This window comes from Leuciscus leuciscus (assembly GCF_965113295.1).
Source record: "Leuciscus leuciscus genome assembly, chromosome: 21".
NCBI lineage: Eukaryota > Metazoa > Chordata > Actinopteri > Cypriniformes > Leuciscidae > Leuciscus > Leuciscus leuciscus.
Window position 1 is genome coordinate 20,739,002 of NC_138745.1, and position 14,443 is coordinate 20,753,444.

The following is a 14,443-nucleotide window of genomic DNA, read 5'->3' on the forward strand; positions in this document are numbered from 1 at the left end:
AAGGTCATGTGATAATGTTGCCCACTCTTTCACTTTCTACTTTTATTTATTAAGTAGTAAACTAGTATTCTCTTAGATAAATAATCATCTGAATCCTCTTTATTTTTCTTTGTTTTCAGTAGTACACCACCTATTAGCATTTTCACATCTAAATGACCTGTGGCCCTTAACATGATGGCCTATTCTGCTTTTACTTTATGCATAATGCTCAATCATTTCTTTGAATCAGGATGCTGAGGCAATTTACCAGTGGCTCTGTGAGTTTCAGCTTGAGCAATACGCGTCAAATTTCCTCACAGCTGGTTATGATGTGCCCACAATCAGCAGAATGACCCCTGAGGTGAGCCATCTTTTTGTGTATCAGCATTTAAGTACACAGGCTTATGTTTGCGTCTTGCTGCATTTCTGGCACAACACTTCTGCATCTAATAGATATCAAAGCTGAACATACCGTTATAAGGTTTCTGAGACGAAAGCTATTAATTTTGTGAGTGAATCAATCGTTTTGCATTGTTTTAGGATCTCACTGCTATTGGCGTTACAAAGCCTGGCCATCGCAAGAAGATCTCTATGGAGATCAGCAACTTGAATATCCCAGAGTGGTTGCCGGATTACATTCCAGTAAGTCAATGCTGTATAAACAGTTTTAAACATTTACCTACATGTGCTATAGAAGTTCAAGGTTGTGACACACCGAATGAGAACTTCAGTAGTTAATAAACAGATAACTGCTAAATTCATATCACAGACATTGACTTTTATAGGCTTAAAGGGTTAGTTCACCCAAAAAATTAAAATTCTGTCATTAATTACTCACCCTCATGTCGTTCTCACTCTTTTTAATTCAATCTGAGAGCTTTCTTGACCCTTTATTGAGAGCTACGCAACTACCTTTTGTGTAGGCCTAGCTGAGTGTTTTGTTTGCACAAAAAAACATAATTTATCACCATTTACAAAATATTATTCTCCAACGCGCATTTACGAGAGCACCACGACACATGCTGACGCAAGAGCAAACGTTGCGTATACGTGCATTGGAGATTAATATTTTGTAGTAAATAAAGTGGTAATTTTTTTTGCCGCAAACAAGGAACTTGCGTCACTTCATACAATTGAGATTAAACCACTGGAGTCAAATGGAATACTTTATGATGTCTTTACTAACTTTCTGGGGCTTGAAAATGGTAGTTGTGTAGAACAGAAAGCTCTCAGATTTCATCAAAAAGATCATCATTTGTGTTCCGAAGATGAACGAAAGTCTTACGGGTTTGGAACGACATAAGGGTGAGTAATTAATCACAGAATTGTCATTTTTGGGTGAACTATCCTTTAAACCATCAGAAGCGTTGTCAATTAATCAAATAAATGAATTGGAAAATCATACTTGTCTATTTGTTTCAGTCTGATATTGCAAAATGGCTCAGTGCTATTGGGCTGCCACAGTACCAGAAAAATCTAGCAGAGAATGGATATGACTCCATCAGCATAGTGCAAGATATCACATGGGAGGATCTACAGGAAATTGGCATCATTAAGCTGGGTAAGTGGATTGATAGATGCACTACCGTTAAAAGGTTTTTTTTCTTTTTTTTAAATGACCTTTAATGTTTTTGAAAGAAGTCCCTTTTGTTTACAGAGGTTGCATATGTGATCAAAAATACAGTAAAACGGAAATATTATTACAATTACAGTTTTCTATTTTAATATATTTTAAAATGTAATTTATTCCTGCAGTGTTTTTCCTCCAGTCTTCAGTGTCGCATGATTCTTCAGAAATCATTCTAATATGCTGATTTGGTGCTCAAGTATATATATTTTTTTGAACGGTATTTATTTGAAATAGAAATCTTTTGTAACATTATAAATGTCTTTACTGTCACTTTTTTATTAATGTCTTTCTTGACCCCAAACATTTGAACGGTAGTGTAGATAGATAGTCTTCCACACATGCATTAAAATGATGCACTCAGATTAGGAATATACCAGATAAACGACTCGGTTAACAAAATGTCATTAATGCCCATGTACATCAGATTATTTTTCCTAAAAGTATATCTGTGGATTAACATAATGTTTATCTACAGGCCATCAGAAGAAGCTGATGCTTGCTGTTAAGAAGCTCAGTGATGTACAGAAGGCTCGTAAGAACCAGGCCGAGGGGCAGGCGATGCTACAGCGCCGGAGAGTTCCCCCTACCCTCGAGCTGGTGGCCATCGAGCACCACGACAGCTCCGACTGCCCCTCGTCCCCTCTGTCACCAAAGATGCTTACCTTCCAGGACAGCGAGCTGAGCGTTGAGCTACAAAACGCCATGGCTCGGAGTGGATACAGTGGAGGCCAAGATGGTCTCAGCAACGTGAGTGGAACAGCCATGCGTCTTAGTCAAGAAAGCATTGGTACACGGTCAGGAGGGTCAGGACGGTCGCAAGAACGCCCAATGGCGTCGGTAACCCCCCACAGCCGCTCACAAGAGAGTCTGGGCAGTGTGGACAGCAGTCCCAGCAAGGAACAATATGCCATCATGGAATCTCAGGATAGAAGCCAAACATCACCTATCAAAATGGCGCCGGTGTTGCCGCTACAACCTAATCACCCCTTATCTGGCAGTCCAGCAAGGACGACACCCATAATCACTAGTAAAATAGCACGCTTTGCATACCCACCCATCCTCACCAAACCCAGACCGGTGGTTTCTCCCTCTCAGCCCCATCATGGATCTCCTCTTCAGAGGGGCTTCAGCTATCTGTCGCATCAAAAATGCAATGCCAACATGGGAAGCCCAGGTCCAATCAGACCCCAGCAACCAAACGGAGACACACCCCGGTCCAAAAAGCGAACTCAAAGTCTTTCACGCTATGCTATGTCGGATGGAGAGAATGATGAAGACGAGATCTCAGCCCCTATGACAACTTCTGCCAATGTGGCATCTTATGCCACGCTTACTCGCAAACCCGGCCGCAGCCAACCGTCTTACGTCAGTGAGCGTCAAGTGGGCCGCAGTCATTCCTTCGCCATACGTGCCAAGAGGAAAGGTCCTCCTCCTCCCCCTCCAAAGCGACTAAGCTCTGCCCCGAGTGGGGTAACTACAAGCGGGGTTGAAACGGAAAGTGCAGGAAGTGTCCGCAGCATTGCAGCCAGGCTAGAGAACAATAAAGGAAGCCCCAATAAGACATGCAACAGCCCTGTTTTTAAAGCCATGACGCCAGCCACCCCACCAAAAAATATGGGCAACCGTAGGAGGACCGCTAGTGAATCTTCGACGTATGAAACAAAGCATGGCGTAGAAAATCCTGCAGATGAAAACATCGGCCCTCTGAGGAACCAGCAATGTGCAGGTTCAACACCCTCACAGGAGAGCATACCTTTCGCCGAAGAGGGCAAAGTTACCATCAAACAAAGGACCAAAATAGCATCTGCTAAGATAGAGTGTGAGGCCGGTGTTGAAATTCTGAAGCCGGCACAATTTATCAAATCGTCCCTAGAGGTGCATGAGTTTAACTTAAAGGAATCAGACACGGTCAAAAGGAGACACAAGCCAAAGGAACTGCAGATGATAGGTCAGGGCACCAGCACGCAAATAGGAAATGAGAGGGCCACAGGGACCAAGATGGTCTCGCAACGCATGCAGAATGGTGGATTGACAAAAAATCCTTTTAAATCTGGCTTCTCTCCAAAACCAGGCTCTCCACATAAACCTCCCACCCCTTCTAAGCCCACACGCCATTCTACTACTGCAGCAACCTCAGGTAATGCAAACTGTTTAGGCTATTGTTTAATTTTTTATTTTAAACACATTCATAACTACTTACAAACATACACTACTGTAAAAAAATGTGTGGTCTGTAAAAGGGTTGTTTTTTGTGTGAAAGTAATAAATGCTTTTATTCATCAAGGACACATTAAATTGATTAAAAGTGACGGTAAAGACATGATGTTTCAAAAGATTTATTGTTAGAAATGATTGTGTAAGCCCATTTTACTTTTCTTTACATTTACAAAAAATGTATTGAGCAGAACTCCATTGTTTTATCCATTAGGATTGATTGGCTCCAGTGTTATTTTAGTATTTTTATATTCTGTCATAGTATTTATTAATATTTAGAATTGATCTATTATTTTTATATTTTCAGTTTATCATTTGGTAACACTATTTCGATAGTCCACTTAAGACATTCTACTAAGTATAAGTAACTTTGCAACTACTGTACGTCAGCTACCAGTCATTATTTAGAGTATTAGTAGACTGTCTTCTTTATATCTGCTAACACTTTATTTTGAACAGATATTTTACTGAACAGACATTCTACTGAACAGATATTCTACTGTCTAAGTAACCCTAACAGTCTACTAATACTAAACTAGGATTCCCTGGGAATTCTCACAAGCATTTGCCCATAATAATAAGGATACTTGCGATCCAAGGTTTATGCTCTTACTAAATTATTATCTCCTCCTTTGGCTAAAAAATGTCTTCAGGAGTGACAGTCAATGTCGCCCAGAGCGTGGCCTTTGCCGTTTCACCTCCCTGCAGTCCTCTAGCTCACTGTCCCCCAAGCAAAGCCCCTCAAGGTCAGGCTGCGCTGGCAGGAAAGCCACAGGCTGTGACCGAAGGCCAGGACGTGTTGGTCCACAAACGACTTGAACAAACCAGCACGTCTCTAGAGGCAGCACTTAAAGTTGTGGAGAGAAAGTTGGCTCAGGAAGATCCTGCAGAAAGGTAACACTTTCAAACCACTTATTTTTCTCTCTTTGTATCTGTCCTCTGTCAAAGTAATATTAAACAGCTTGAATCCCCTTTTTCACACAGTAGAGAAAATTGTGTATTTCAATGAGACAGCCTTGCAGATGGTACCATAATGACCGAATGACCACTTGTCACAACAAGCCTGCTGGGAAATCTAGCAATAAGTGATCTCCCTAAAACTAGTGCCTCTTTTTCCTTTGACTCTTTGATCTGTTTGGCTGCGATGAAGACAGATTGTTGATGTCCTTATCTCATGGACAGAGACAGATGGTGTCTCAACAATGTAGACTTTCATTTGATTCCCCTCCTATTTCATCACAACAAATCCACTGTCAGCAGTGTTGCTGGTCAATCTGTCTGCGTTGAACCTTATTTTGCATTTTGAACAGATTTAGCTCATAGGATAGCATATGCTAATCAAGGATACCCCCCAGTCAGTGTGTTTTACATAAAGTAACCCCACTCCTGACTATGTTCAGATTGGAGTACTAATATACTAACTACTGTATACTGTGCTGTATAAACTATACTACATACTAGACTTATATTATTATTGATAAATGAAATAAAAATAGTTATTTTGGCTATATTAATGGCTAATATTACCTCCAGTTCATCTATCACATTGAAAGTTCAGGTCAAGTGCATCTCATTGTAGGAAACTGTACGCCAACATCGCATCGCCGACGGTCGCTCAAGCGCCTAAAAATTGCAAACTCTCATCGAAATGTAAAAGGATGGCAGGTTGCTTGTCAGTGTAAACACTCCTTTATTAAAGACCCCCTGTGGTAAAAATCAAGTTCTGAATGTTGTTTATATGTCTATGTGGTGTTTGTAATATGCTTAAAGACAAACCATGTGCAAATTCAACACCATTGCTGAGTATTTTCTCATTAAAGGGTAACTAAACCCCTGGTCAGAGCCTGACTCCACCCACTGGCAATATTTGAAAAATGCTGGAAAAGTAGGCAGAGCCCAGTGGAGAGGGGGCGTGCATCTGTGACATATCTCTCTGCAGGCAAGGGCGTGGTTAGCTGGTACCCTCTGACGTCAGAGGGTACCACAACTTCCAATAGGAAAATTCAACTGCAGTAGCCACTGTTCAACCTGAAGAGGGCAGCACTCAGACGTTTTTACACCATATTTTGTAAAATTAAAACACTTTAAACACAAATGTCAATAAAAAATACTTGAATCAATGAACAGCACTAATAAAGCCCCATTCTTACAGATCATTAACTAAAAAAAGTTGGTTTAGGGTTTAGTTACCCTTTAAAAGTGAAAACAATCGCCAGAGTTTCTTACATCACAAACAACTTGTAACCAATCACGTCACGAGGGGAACGAGCGTTAGCATATCATTACTATGCAGGGGAGTCCCAGGTTATCCCGGTATATTTTTCTGTTGATATGAAAAATCTGGTACATTTAGCAATATAGTTGGTGAATTATGTATGTGATGTATATTACAATGTTATGATGAACTATATGCCTTTCTCCACTGATGTTCAAATCATTTCTAAGGATGCTGATTGTTAGAAGGTATCTAGTCTGATTCTGAGATGGTGAACGCGAACATGGTTTGTGTAACATTAGCAACACATTATTAGCTGTTTGATAACGTAGTCAAGCAAAAGGCTAATCATATTAATTAGTGCTATGTGTCTGGCATTCTAGAGAGCGATACATAAAACTCATTAACATTCTGATACATCGACTTGTAGACGAGTCTGTATGAGTGAGTGGAGGCTTATTTGCATATTCATGGTTCCACGAATACTAAATTATGTAGAGTTAAATTCAAGCTATTTAAGGCAGATAAAAAAAAATAACAGGAAAAAACTTTAAAATGTAATTTTGGTGATAAAAAATTTGTTTTAAAGGATAAAATGATTGACTACAGGGGGAATTTAAGACATACACTCACAATGCCTCCATATTAAACCTTCTCAACCTTGTTTTTGCTCTTCTTTCTCTCAGGGGCATTAACACAGTGAAGTCAGCTGGGAACATTCTTGATGATATAGGGAACATGTTCGATGATCTTGCTGACCAGCTGGAAGCCATGTTGGATTGACCTACTGTAATTCCTATAACCTTTGCATGGGGCCTTCACATGCGAGCTTCTGGATGATTTAGACATGCAATGTCTAACTTCTCACACTTTGTTTACAACACACCTTGGTGGTCCTGCTTACAAGTATTGGTTTTAACAGTTGAATTAAATTAGCTAATTTAAGATACTAGTTGCAGTGAACTGCGGTGGATCCTGCCTCAAATTTCCACAAAAGATCCACCTTCACATCTCCAATCTTATCCCAAAATGTTGCTTTCTGCATCTTCGGTTTGCTCGGACAGGATATCTGCAGTGAAGATTGCAGAATGTAAGCACTTACTGTTCAGATCTACTGTACTAAAGCTCTTCCCACAGAGACACTTTTAATTTCCTGTTTTGCTCAGATCAAGACTCACAGTTGGCCTCTAGCAAATGGATATACGGTGTAAAATCTAAGTGAGATACAACCAGAACTCTGTTTCAAGTGCTCTGAGACTTATCACTCTTCAGTTGTGTTTTCTGTAGACTGGAGGATCCTTTATTCGGTTCAAAAGTAAGCAATACAACTGATCAAAACATAAGAAAACTGCTCAGCGGACATCATCATTGTGTAATGACCCAAACCTCATGGACCAAGTATGTTTTAGTATAATGAAACTTTATGTCCTGCCAACAGATTCAGTGTTGTACAGTATATTTGTAGTTGCACTGTGCAGTGTCTATTAAAACCTTTGCTTAACTAGATCTTAAAATGTTAAGAAAATGACACTTCTTAACAAAATAATAGAGCCATAGTATATTTTGACAACCGTTGTGTTTTGGGAAAGAGAAAACATTGTATGGATTACATCTATTATTATATTTTTGTACCAGAATGATAATTTATTTGCTTTGTCAGGTTAAAAAGGGACAGTCCCTCTTTGTGAATGCTGTCATTCTGGCAAAACTAGAAACTGCAAAGCACTACATTTTTTGGCTCGGCTGACCAAAAGGGAACTTGCATTTTAATAAACGGGCCCATGTGGTTAAAACACAAAAATATCAAACTAGAGGACGAGAAGTGTTCAAATGGAGCTTTAAAGTCTCAAACGGCTATTCACTTCTGTGAATCTTGTGCACTTTTACAACATTTATGTCTATGTACTATGTATATTTTATTGTATCAATTTATTTCTGCATGTACTGTACACTGGTAAAACAACCAGTACTTGACTGAAAGAGACTTTCTCTAACTGTCTGATGTAAACTACATTGTTCAAAAATCTGCGAGAAGACCAGACCATCCTGTTCTTGCATGCTTTTTTTTTCTTTTTCTAAGTAGCAATCTGGAATTCTATATTTTGTATTATGTGGCATAATGATATTTTAATGGACTTTATGAAAACATCACTGCTGGTGCTACAGTATCATTTAAATGAGCACTGTGTACTTTATTTCCCCAAATTCATTCCTTTCTGCAGTGCTTCATGTGGCATTGCTCTGTCAAAAACTAGACACATGGTTCGTTGCTTTGCCTGAATGGGGCCACAAGTACCATACAGTAAGTATAAATAGGCTTCTTATTCATCCATTTGAACTACTTGAAGTATTATGTTCAATAAATCCTTGAATTACATGACTTGTGTTGTCATGGCTCAAGCTTTTGTTTTATAATATAGTACCAGCTCATTGAAAGTGTCCCTTGAACTCACAGGATTTCGTTTTATTGTAAAGACAAGCACCAGAAACATGGGTGGGGTGAGGGGAAATGAAAAAGAACTGAATCAAAGCAGAAACTCTAGAGAGGGAGAAATGTGCAGAAAAAGAATGTGTTCAGCCATTGAGCCAGCTGTCCTGACATTTGGTGTAGTCACAGATCTCGTCTGGTTTGAACCACAGGTTGATCTCAGCGTTGGCACTGTCCAAAGAATCACTGCCGTGAATGATGTTCCTGAAGCCAAAGCAATTTAATGTTAGCAAAAACTAGTGCAGGTAAATAAATGAAAGTGACAGATGCATCCTAGTTAGTGGTCGGTAAAATGTTTGTAATGTTTTTGAAGTCTCTTATGCGCACCAAGGCTGCGTTTATTTGACCGAAAATACAGTAAAAACTGCAATATTGTGAAATATTATTACCTTTTTTTTTTTTTATTCCTGTGATGACAAAGCTGAATTTTCAGCATCATTACTCATTACATGCATCATTACAGTCTTCAGTGTCACATGATCTTTCAGAAACATTTATCAATGTTGAAAACCGTTTGATGTTCAAATCAAATCACTCTGAAGGGCCTTAATTTTGGAGTTAATTTTGTGCCATAATTAAACAAACAAATCCAGCAGTTTGCAAACAAACTCGATCCGCTTTGCAAAGGAAAACTTGCCTCGCAAACAAACAGAAAGCAATGTGCAAGTACAAAGTAGTCTGGTTATCACCAGACCAAGCTCAATCTTTTAAGATTGAACATTAGTCTGGGGATTCTGCTCTGTATTTTCTACTGCACAAGAGGCGTGATCAACGGGAATAGTTCAAATGACTCTGTACGCAATTGGATAGTCCTTCCATAGACATGTATAGAAAGGCTAGATGGCTCAAGGCGGAGTCAGCTGTGTCGTCACTTGGCGGCCATCTTAGGTCAGGAGACTGCGCTGCTGCTCCCTGCTGCTGTGGACGGAAGGTGAGTGACATACGCCAACTAAAATGCTCGTAACTTGCTGAATTCTTGACGGATTTACAAACGGTTTGGTTTATTACAAACCTTATTAACGTGGCTATGATTTGTGCTGATGCCGTTTGTGGCTATAATTTTTCACAAGTATGCAGTTAAATAGCCGCATCCCTGACGTTTATGACACACCAAGCCGTTTGAAAATCGGTTGAAAATTGAGCAAAATATAGTTATTTCAGCACTACATGCACAATAGACTTTAATGTTATAACTGGATGAGCGGTCCTGTCCTAAGATGGCCGCCGTGTGACGTCGTCGGGTCCCATTGGCTCTCAGCGCCGGTAAGCTATCTAGCCTTTCTATACATGTCTATGAGTCCTTCAACCAATCAGACCAACGGTCCAGGTGACGTACTTTGCAGAGCGACGCGAAAACTCCAGGCAGGAAACGTGTCAACAAACGTGTTGGTTTTTAGCATTGATCAGCGGTTTGCAGAAGCAGCAATGGCATCAAGCGATTTTTGCAGGTTGTACAAAAACAAAACAAAAAAAACATGAAAGTGAGTGGTATTTACACCCACTCGAGCGATTTGTTTGCTAAAAGAAGCCATTGAGCATCGTCGAGAGGTTCAAAGGAATTGGATTGACGGTCGAGCGAGAGACTGCTTGCCGTCCCTTCTCTATCGTCATCGTGTTAAACACGCCAATAGCGTGCCAGGTGGATAAGCCAGTTTGTGATTGGTCCCCGCAGATTTGTAATGGAAGCAGGATAGAAAAATGTATAGGTTTCCAGCCTGAGCTGCAGGGCAAAATCAAATCGCCGGCAGATTGGGCTGGGTTTACCCAGTCTAAGTACAAAGGTCAATCTGAGCGAAAATGCAGAGGAGTAACAAATATATGTTGTGTTTTACAAATATAAATAAATGAGCCTAGATAATATTTCACAAATAAATACAAACCATCCTACAAATTGCATGTAACCTTTGAACAAGTACCAAATCTAGTGCATATAAATGCATATCTGTCTGTTATGATTTCTGAGACAATTGGCTTTTTTTGTGAGATCTCGGCTCGAGAATCGGCTCGATTTTCTCCCAAATGTGTCCAGGCAGATTTTCTCAGATTTTCAGACTCTTCAAAATGAAGTGATATACAATGTATATTGTGAGAAAATTCAAGTGTTTTTTGACCTTGGATGCATGTAAACCTATTGTAGGAGAGCAAAATTAGGAACCTTTAAAATAGCACTTTAAAACAAAGTCATCAAAATGTCATTTTAGAATACAGTATGAGATCTTACCGGGTAACCTGAACGCAAAAGTCACCTCGGATAGTCCCAGGCTTGGAGTCAATGGGATTAGTCTCGCCGAGCATTACTCTACCGGTTTTAATAACGTTAAAACCCTCCCACACCTAAAAATATATCACGGAAATAACATTAGTACAGTCAACTTCATGAAATGTATGAAGAATATTTATTAGCAATAAGGGATAAACATTATATTAAATTCAAAGTGCCTTAGAGCCGCACTCTGGGGAAAATAAATATAAATGGGTTTACCATGGCAACCACAGGGCCAGAGGACATATAACTGACAAGCCCAGGGAAGAACGGCCGGTCCTTTAGGTCACCGTAGTGCTGTCTTAGAAGATCCTCATCGGCCTGCATTAAAGACGAGAAAAAAGACAGCAGCGGAGAAAGTTTTGTGAATTAAATATGTGTTAATCCCACATCCCCCTTTGAGTTTTTTTTTTTTTTTATGACAAAATCTTCATTTTGTGGTCATGTTTACTGTAATGAGAAAGTCACGTGAGGATATATATATATTTGCAGACCACAAGGAACTAGTAATTGGTTTAACCCCTAAAACAAGTGCGTGTCTGAGAGAGTTCAAGTTCCCTCACACTAAAAATAGAGTTTTCTAAAATTATAGACAAGGGAAAAATATATATAATATAACGTTTTTAATCTGTTAAGTAATAATAAAAATGTAACAGAGAATCAAATTAAATTGCAGCTCTAATACAATTATATAAAAATTCTAATATTTTTTTAAACCATTAACTAGAAAATATTATATATATATATACGTAATAGAACTTATTTTTGTCAAGTTATAAATATTTCTAACCATGTAATGTATATACAAAGAATAGAGCTTCCTGAATCAAAAATATATAAAGTTTGTATTGCTCTGTTCTTTTAAGTAATATAGAAACCTATAGGCTATAGTTTATATTATAAACATTCATTAGAAAATATTATATATTTTAAAATTATATATATATATATATATATATATATATAATTTATTATTTTCAGGGACATTTTTTCTTCATTTTTACTTAGATATACACAAATTCCGTCAAGTAGCATCCTTCTGCTAGAAGATGCTGAAATAACAGAATTTTGCTATGAGAGCTGCGTAGTGATAATATTTTTTTATAATATATGATAAATATATATTTTAAATAATGAAGAAATAAAAAAACAAATCTTGCATTTTTGTTACATTCACATTGCACAATACATCCACAAATAAAACTAATGTTATAGCCTACATGTAACCGCCATTAAAGGGATAACCCAAAAATGGAAATTATGTAATCATTTACTCATCCTCAAGTTCCAAACCTGTATGAGTTTTCTGTTGAAACCGTGTAGAAGTCATAGTCAATGGGTGCCGTCAATTGTCTGATTACCAACATTCTTTAAAATATCTATTTTTGTGTTCAACAGAAGAGAGAAATTCATACAGTGTTGGAACAATTTGAGTAGCCTAAATGATGACGTTTTTGGGCGAACAATCCCTTTAACCTCGATGCCCTCTTTAGCACTGTTGGCTATTAAAATGCAAGTCCAATACGAACTATTGAGATTAAAAAGGTTAATTTAATTTACCTGGATTAACTTCATAGCAACTAACTTGAACCCTTTCTGTTCGAAGCGCTTGATGATTTCTCCGACAAGTCCCCTCTGCACTCCATCAGGCTTGATGGCAATGAAAGTGCGCTCCTCGTTTCCAGACATTGGGCTAAAATTAAAAAAGAAATACCGGTAAAACATACACGAAAAACAGCAGCTGACAGAACTGCATTGAAACTTACGTCGTCCCACATTTATCACACTGGGCTGGAGGTGTGGATGGGGGTTTCGTTGATGAAACCCCTGAACCCATCACTAAGTTACATTTCAAGTGACAGGGGAAGATCCTTCTGTCTTGACCTGTATTGACGGCTTACTGTAACTGTAACTGGCTGCTTAAATCGTGACTAGTGATCTGATGATCGCTGTCCTCAAGCATCCTGATTCCTGCCCCCATGTGTTATCTAATCACCTTTTCATGTTAACAAACTTTATTTAGCCAAATCTATTCTAAAATAAAAGGCTGAAGTCATATAAAATCATAATTTCATTCGAATTTCCATTTCAACTGACACTTTTATTAAACTAGTCTATTATACAGGAGAATTATAATTGGGAATGTACAAGTAGCAACCGATCTGCGCGTGTGCAGCAGCATGCCATGATCTCAGCATTGTCATTATTTCATTTGTGAGATTAAACTTTTGTCAAATAAACACGACAATAAAACACAGTGAAAATATTTTCTTACTTTTTTTGACGACAGTCCACGAGTGTGAAGTTGATACCTCGCGCGCGTGCTTTCACTAATCCATGATCATCTGCAGTAAGTGTTTTATAGAGGTGGGCGGAGACTGATTCAGTGCTCGCGCATTCAGTGATGTTTAATCTGTTGCGATGGAATCCAAATGTCAAAACATATAACTCCTTAACAAATCTTGCTTGATTTTACGCAATTATTAATTAATAATTCATTATTATTATTAGATGATTTTTTTTTCCCACCGAGATAAAGTTATTTAAACTTTAAAAAGACAACATCTTTCTGTGCATCATTTCTTATATTTCCACCAACAATACATCTGTATCTTAAAAGTCTTTGGATAGATTGTAAATAAATAGGGGGGATGGTGCTTGTTGTCACATTTTTTGCTCCAGCAGTGAATATTTCTCAGAGTAGGTTTATTACATCAATAGTTTTTACATTTACAGACATTATTTTTTAAATAATAAGTAAAAAATTATAATAATAATATAATTATTATTAAATGATTATAATGAAAATAATAACTTTTACATTTAAATATTTTCAAAAGATTATATATATTAATTTACATTTCAATTTATATTTTAATGAATTGTAATCAAAGTAAATTTAATTTAATTAAATTTGAATAGAATGTTATATTTATTATAATTTTAAAAAAAGTTTAAAAAAAGTTTCTCTTTTTAATTTCTCTTTTCTTCTACATTTTCCCCTTCTGTTTTGTTTGTATTCCCTCCCCCATAAGAGTATGATTCTGTATGCGTCCCTGTTTATAAATACATGAATAATATAAAAGATTCAGTTATTCAATTAATGTTTCATGTTTTTTTGTAGTGTAAATTTAGTCTCATGCTAACACTATTTTCAATGGAGCTCTAATGAGTTACAGCAATTCTAACTGCATATTAAAATTCATCATCTGAAAAGCACATTAGAGCATAGGAAAATATCTGATTCGTTAAGTGCATATAAAGCAATTTATCCTCTGAGCACTAATTTAACAGCTCCAGTTAAGCCACAACGTTTTAACGTATATCCTGCACATGGCCATTATCTCCATCTGTAGAACATATATCCATGGAAGTTAGATGGTGTAAGATTTGGGACCCATTAGACCATCTGTGCAGATAAGAATTATGCATTAAATCTCTGCTCAGATTCAGCATCATCCTCATGCAGGGAATCACTGCACTGCAGTAATGTCAGTTACTTCACATACTCTTTTATACAGTTCCATTAAATGTTTTATGCAACAGTGCCAGTGTCTAATACATGCACAGTGTAGTGGCACTTTTGGCTGTTGTTTTTATAACACTATTAATTTACCATACAGTCTTTTGAAAACTTGTTCAACTTCAGCTTTG

At 37.8% G+C, this 14,443-nt stretch overlaps 2 protein-coding genes across 6 annotated transcripts in view; one reads left to right on the forward strand and one right to left on the reverse strand.

Annotated features, from left to right (window-relative positions):
- Window positions 1-8,418, forward strand: part of LOC309484714 (CASK interacting protein 2) — a 68,703-nt gene extending 60,285 nt beyond the window's left edge. For all 4 annotated transcript variants that reach the window (XM_082151054.1, XM_082151055.1, XM_082151056.1 and 1 more), the window contains 6 exons: window positions 230-340; window positions 520-621; window positions 1,402-1,540; window positions 2,085-3,746; window positions 4,477-4,717; window positions 6,725-8,418. In XM_082151054.1, the coding sequence (XP_082007180.1) occupies window positions 230-340; window positions 520-621; window positions 1,402-1,540; window positions 2,085-3,746; window positions 4,477-4,717; window positions 6,725-6,821 (2,352 nt within the window). In that variant the 3' untranslated portion in view covers window positions 6,822-8,418. The remainder of the gene's footprint in view (window positions 1-229; window positions 341-519; window positions 622-1,401; window positions 1,541-2,084; window positions 3,747-4,476; window positions 4,718-6,724) is intronic.
- Window positions 8,419-8,499: 81 nt separating this feature from the next.
- On the reverse strand, window positions 8,500-13,169 carry nme2a (NME/NM23 nucleoside diphosphate kinase 2a). 2 transcript variants are annotated; one of them, XM_082151074.1, is made up of 5 exons: window positions 13,065-13,169; window positions 12,350-12,482; window positions 11,009-11,110; window positions 10,748-10,860; window positions 8,500-8,730 (listed from the first exon to the last, which is right to left on the reverse strand). In XM_082151074.1, the coding sequence occupies exons 2-5, from the start codon at window positions 12,476-12,478 to the stop codon at window positions 8,613-8,615; spliced, it is 462 nt and encodes a 153-aa protein (XP_082007200.1). In that variant the 5' UTR covers window positions 12,479-12,482; window positions 13,065-13,169; the 3' UTR covers window positions 8,500-8,612. The 2 variants fall into 2 exon arrangements, with proteins under 2 accessions (XP_082007200.1, XP_082007199.1); XM_082151073.1 differs by lacking the exon at window positions 13,065-13,169 and adding an exon at window positions 12,556-12,702.
- Between the last annotated feature and the right edge of the window lie 1,274 nt (window positions 13,170-14,443).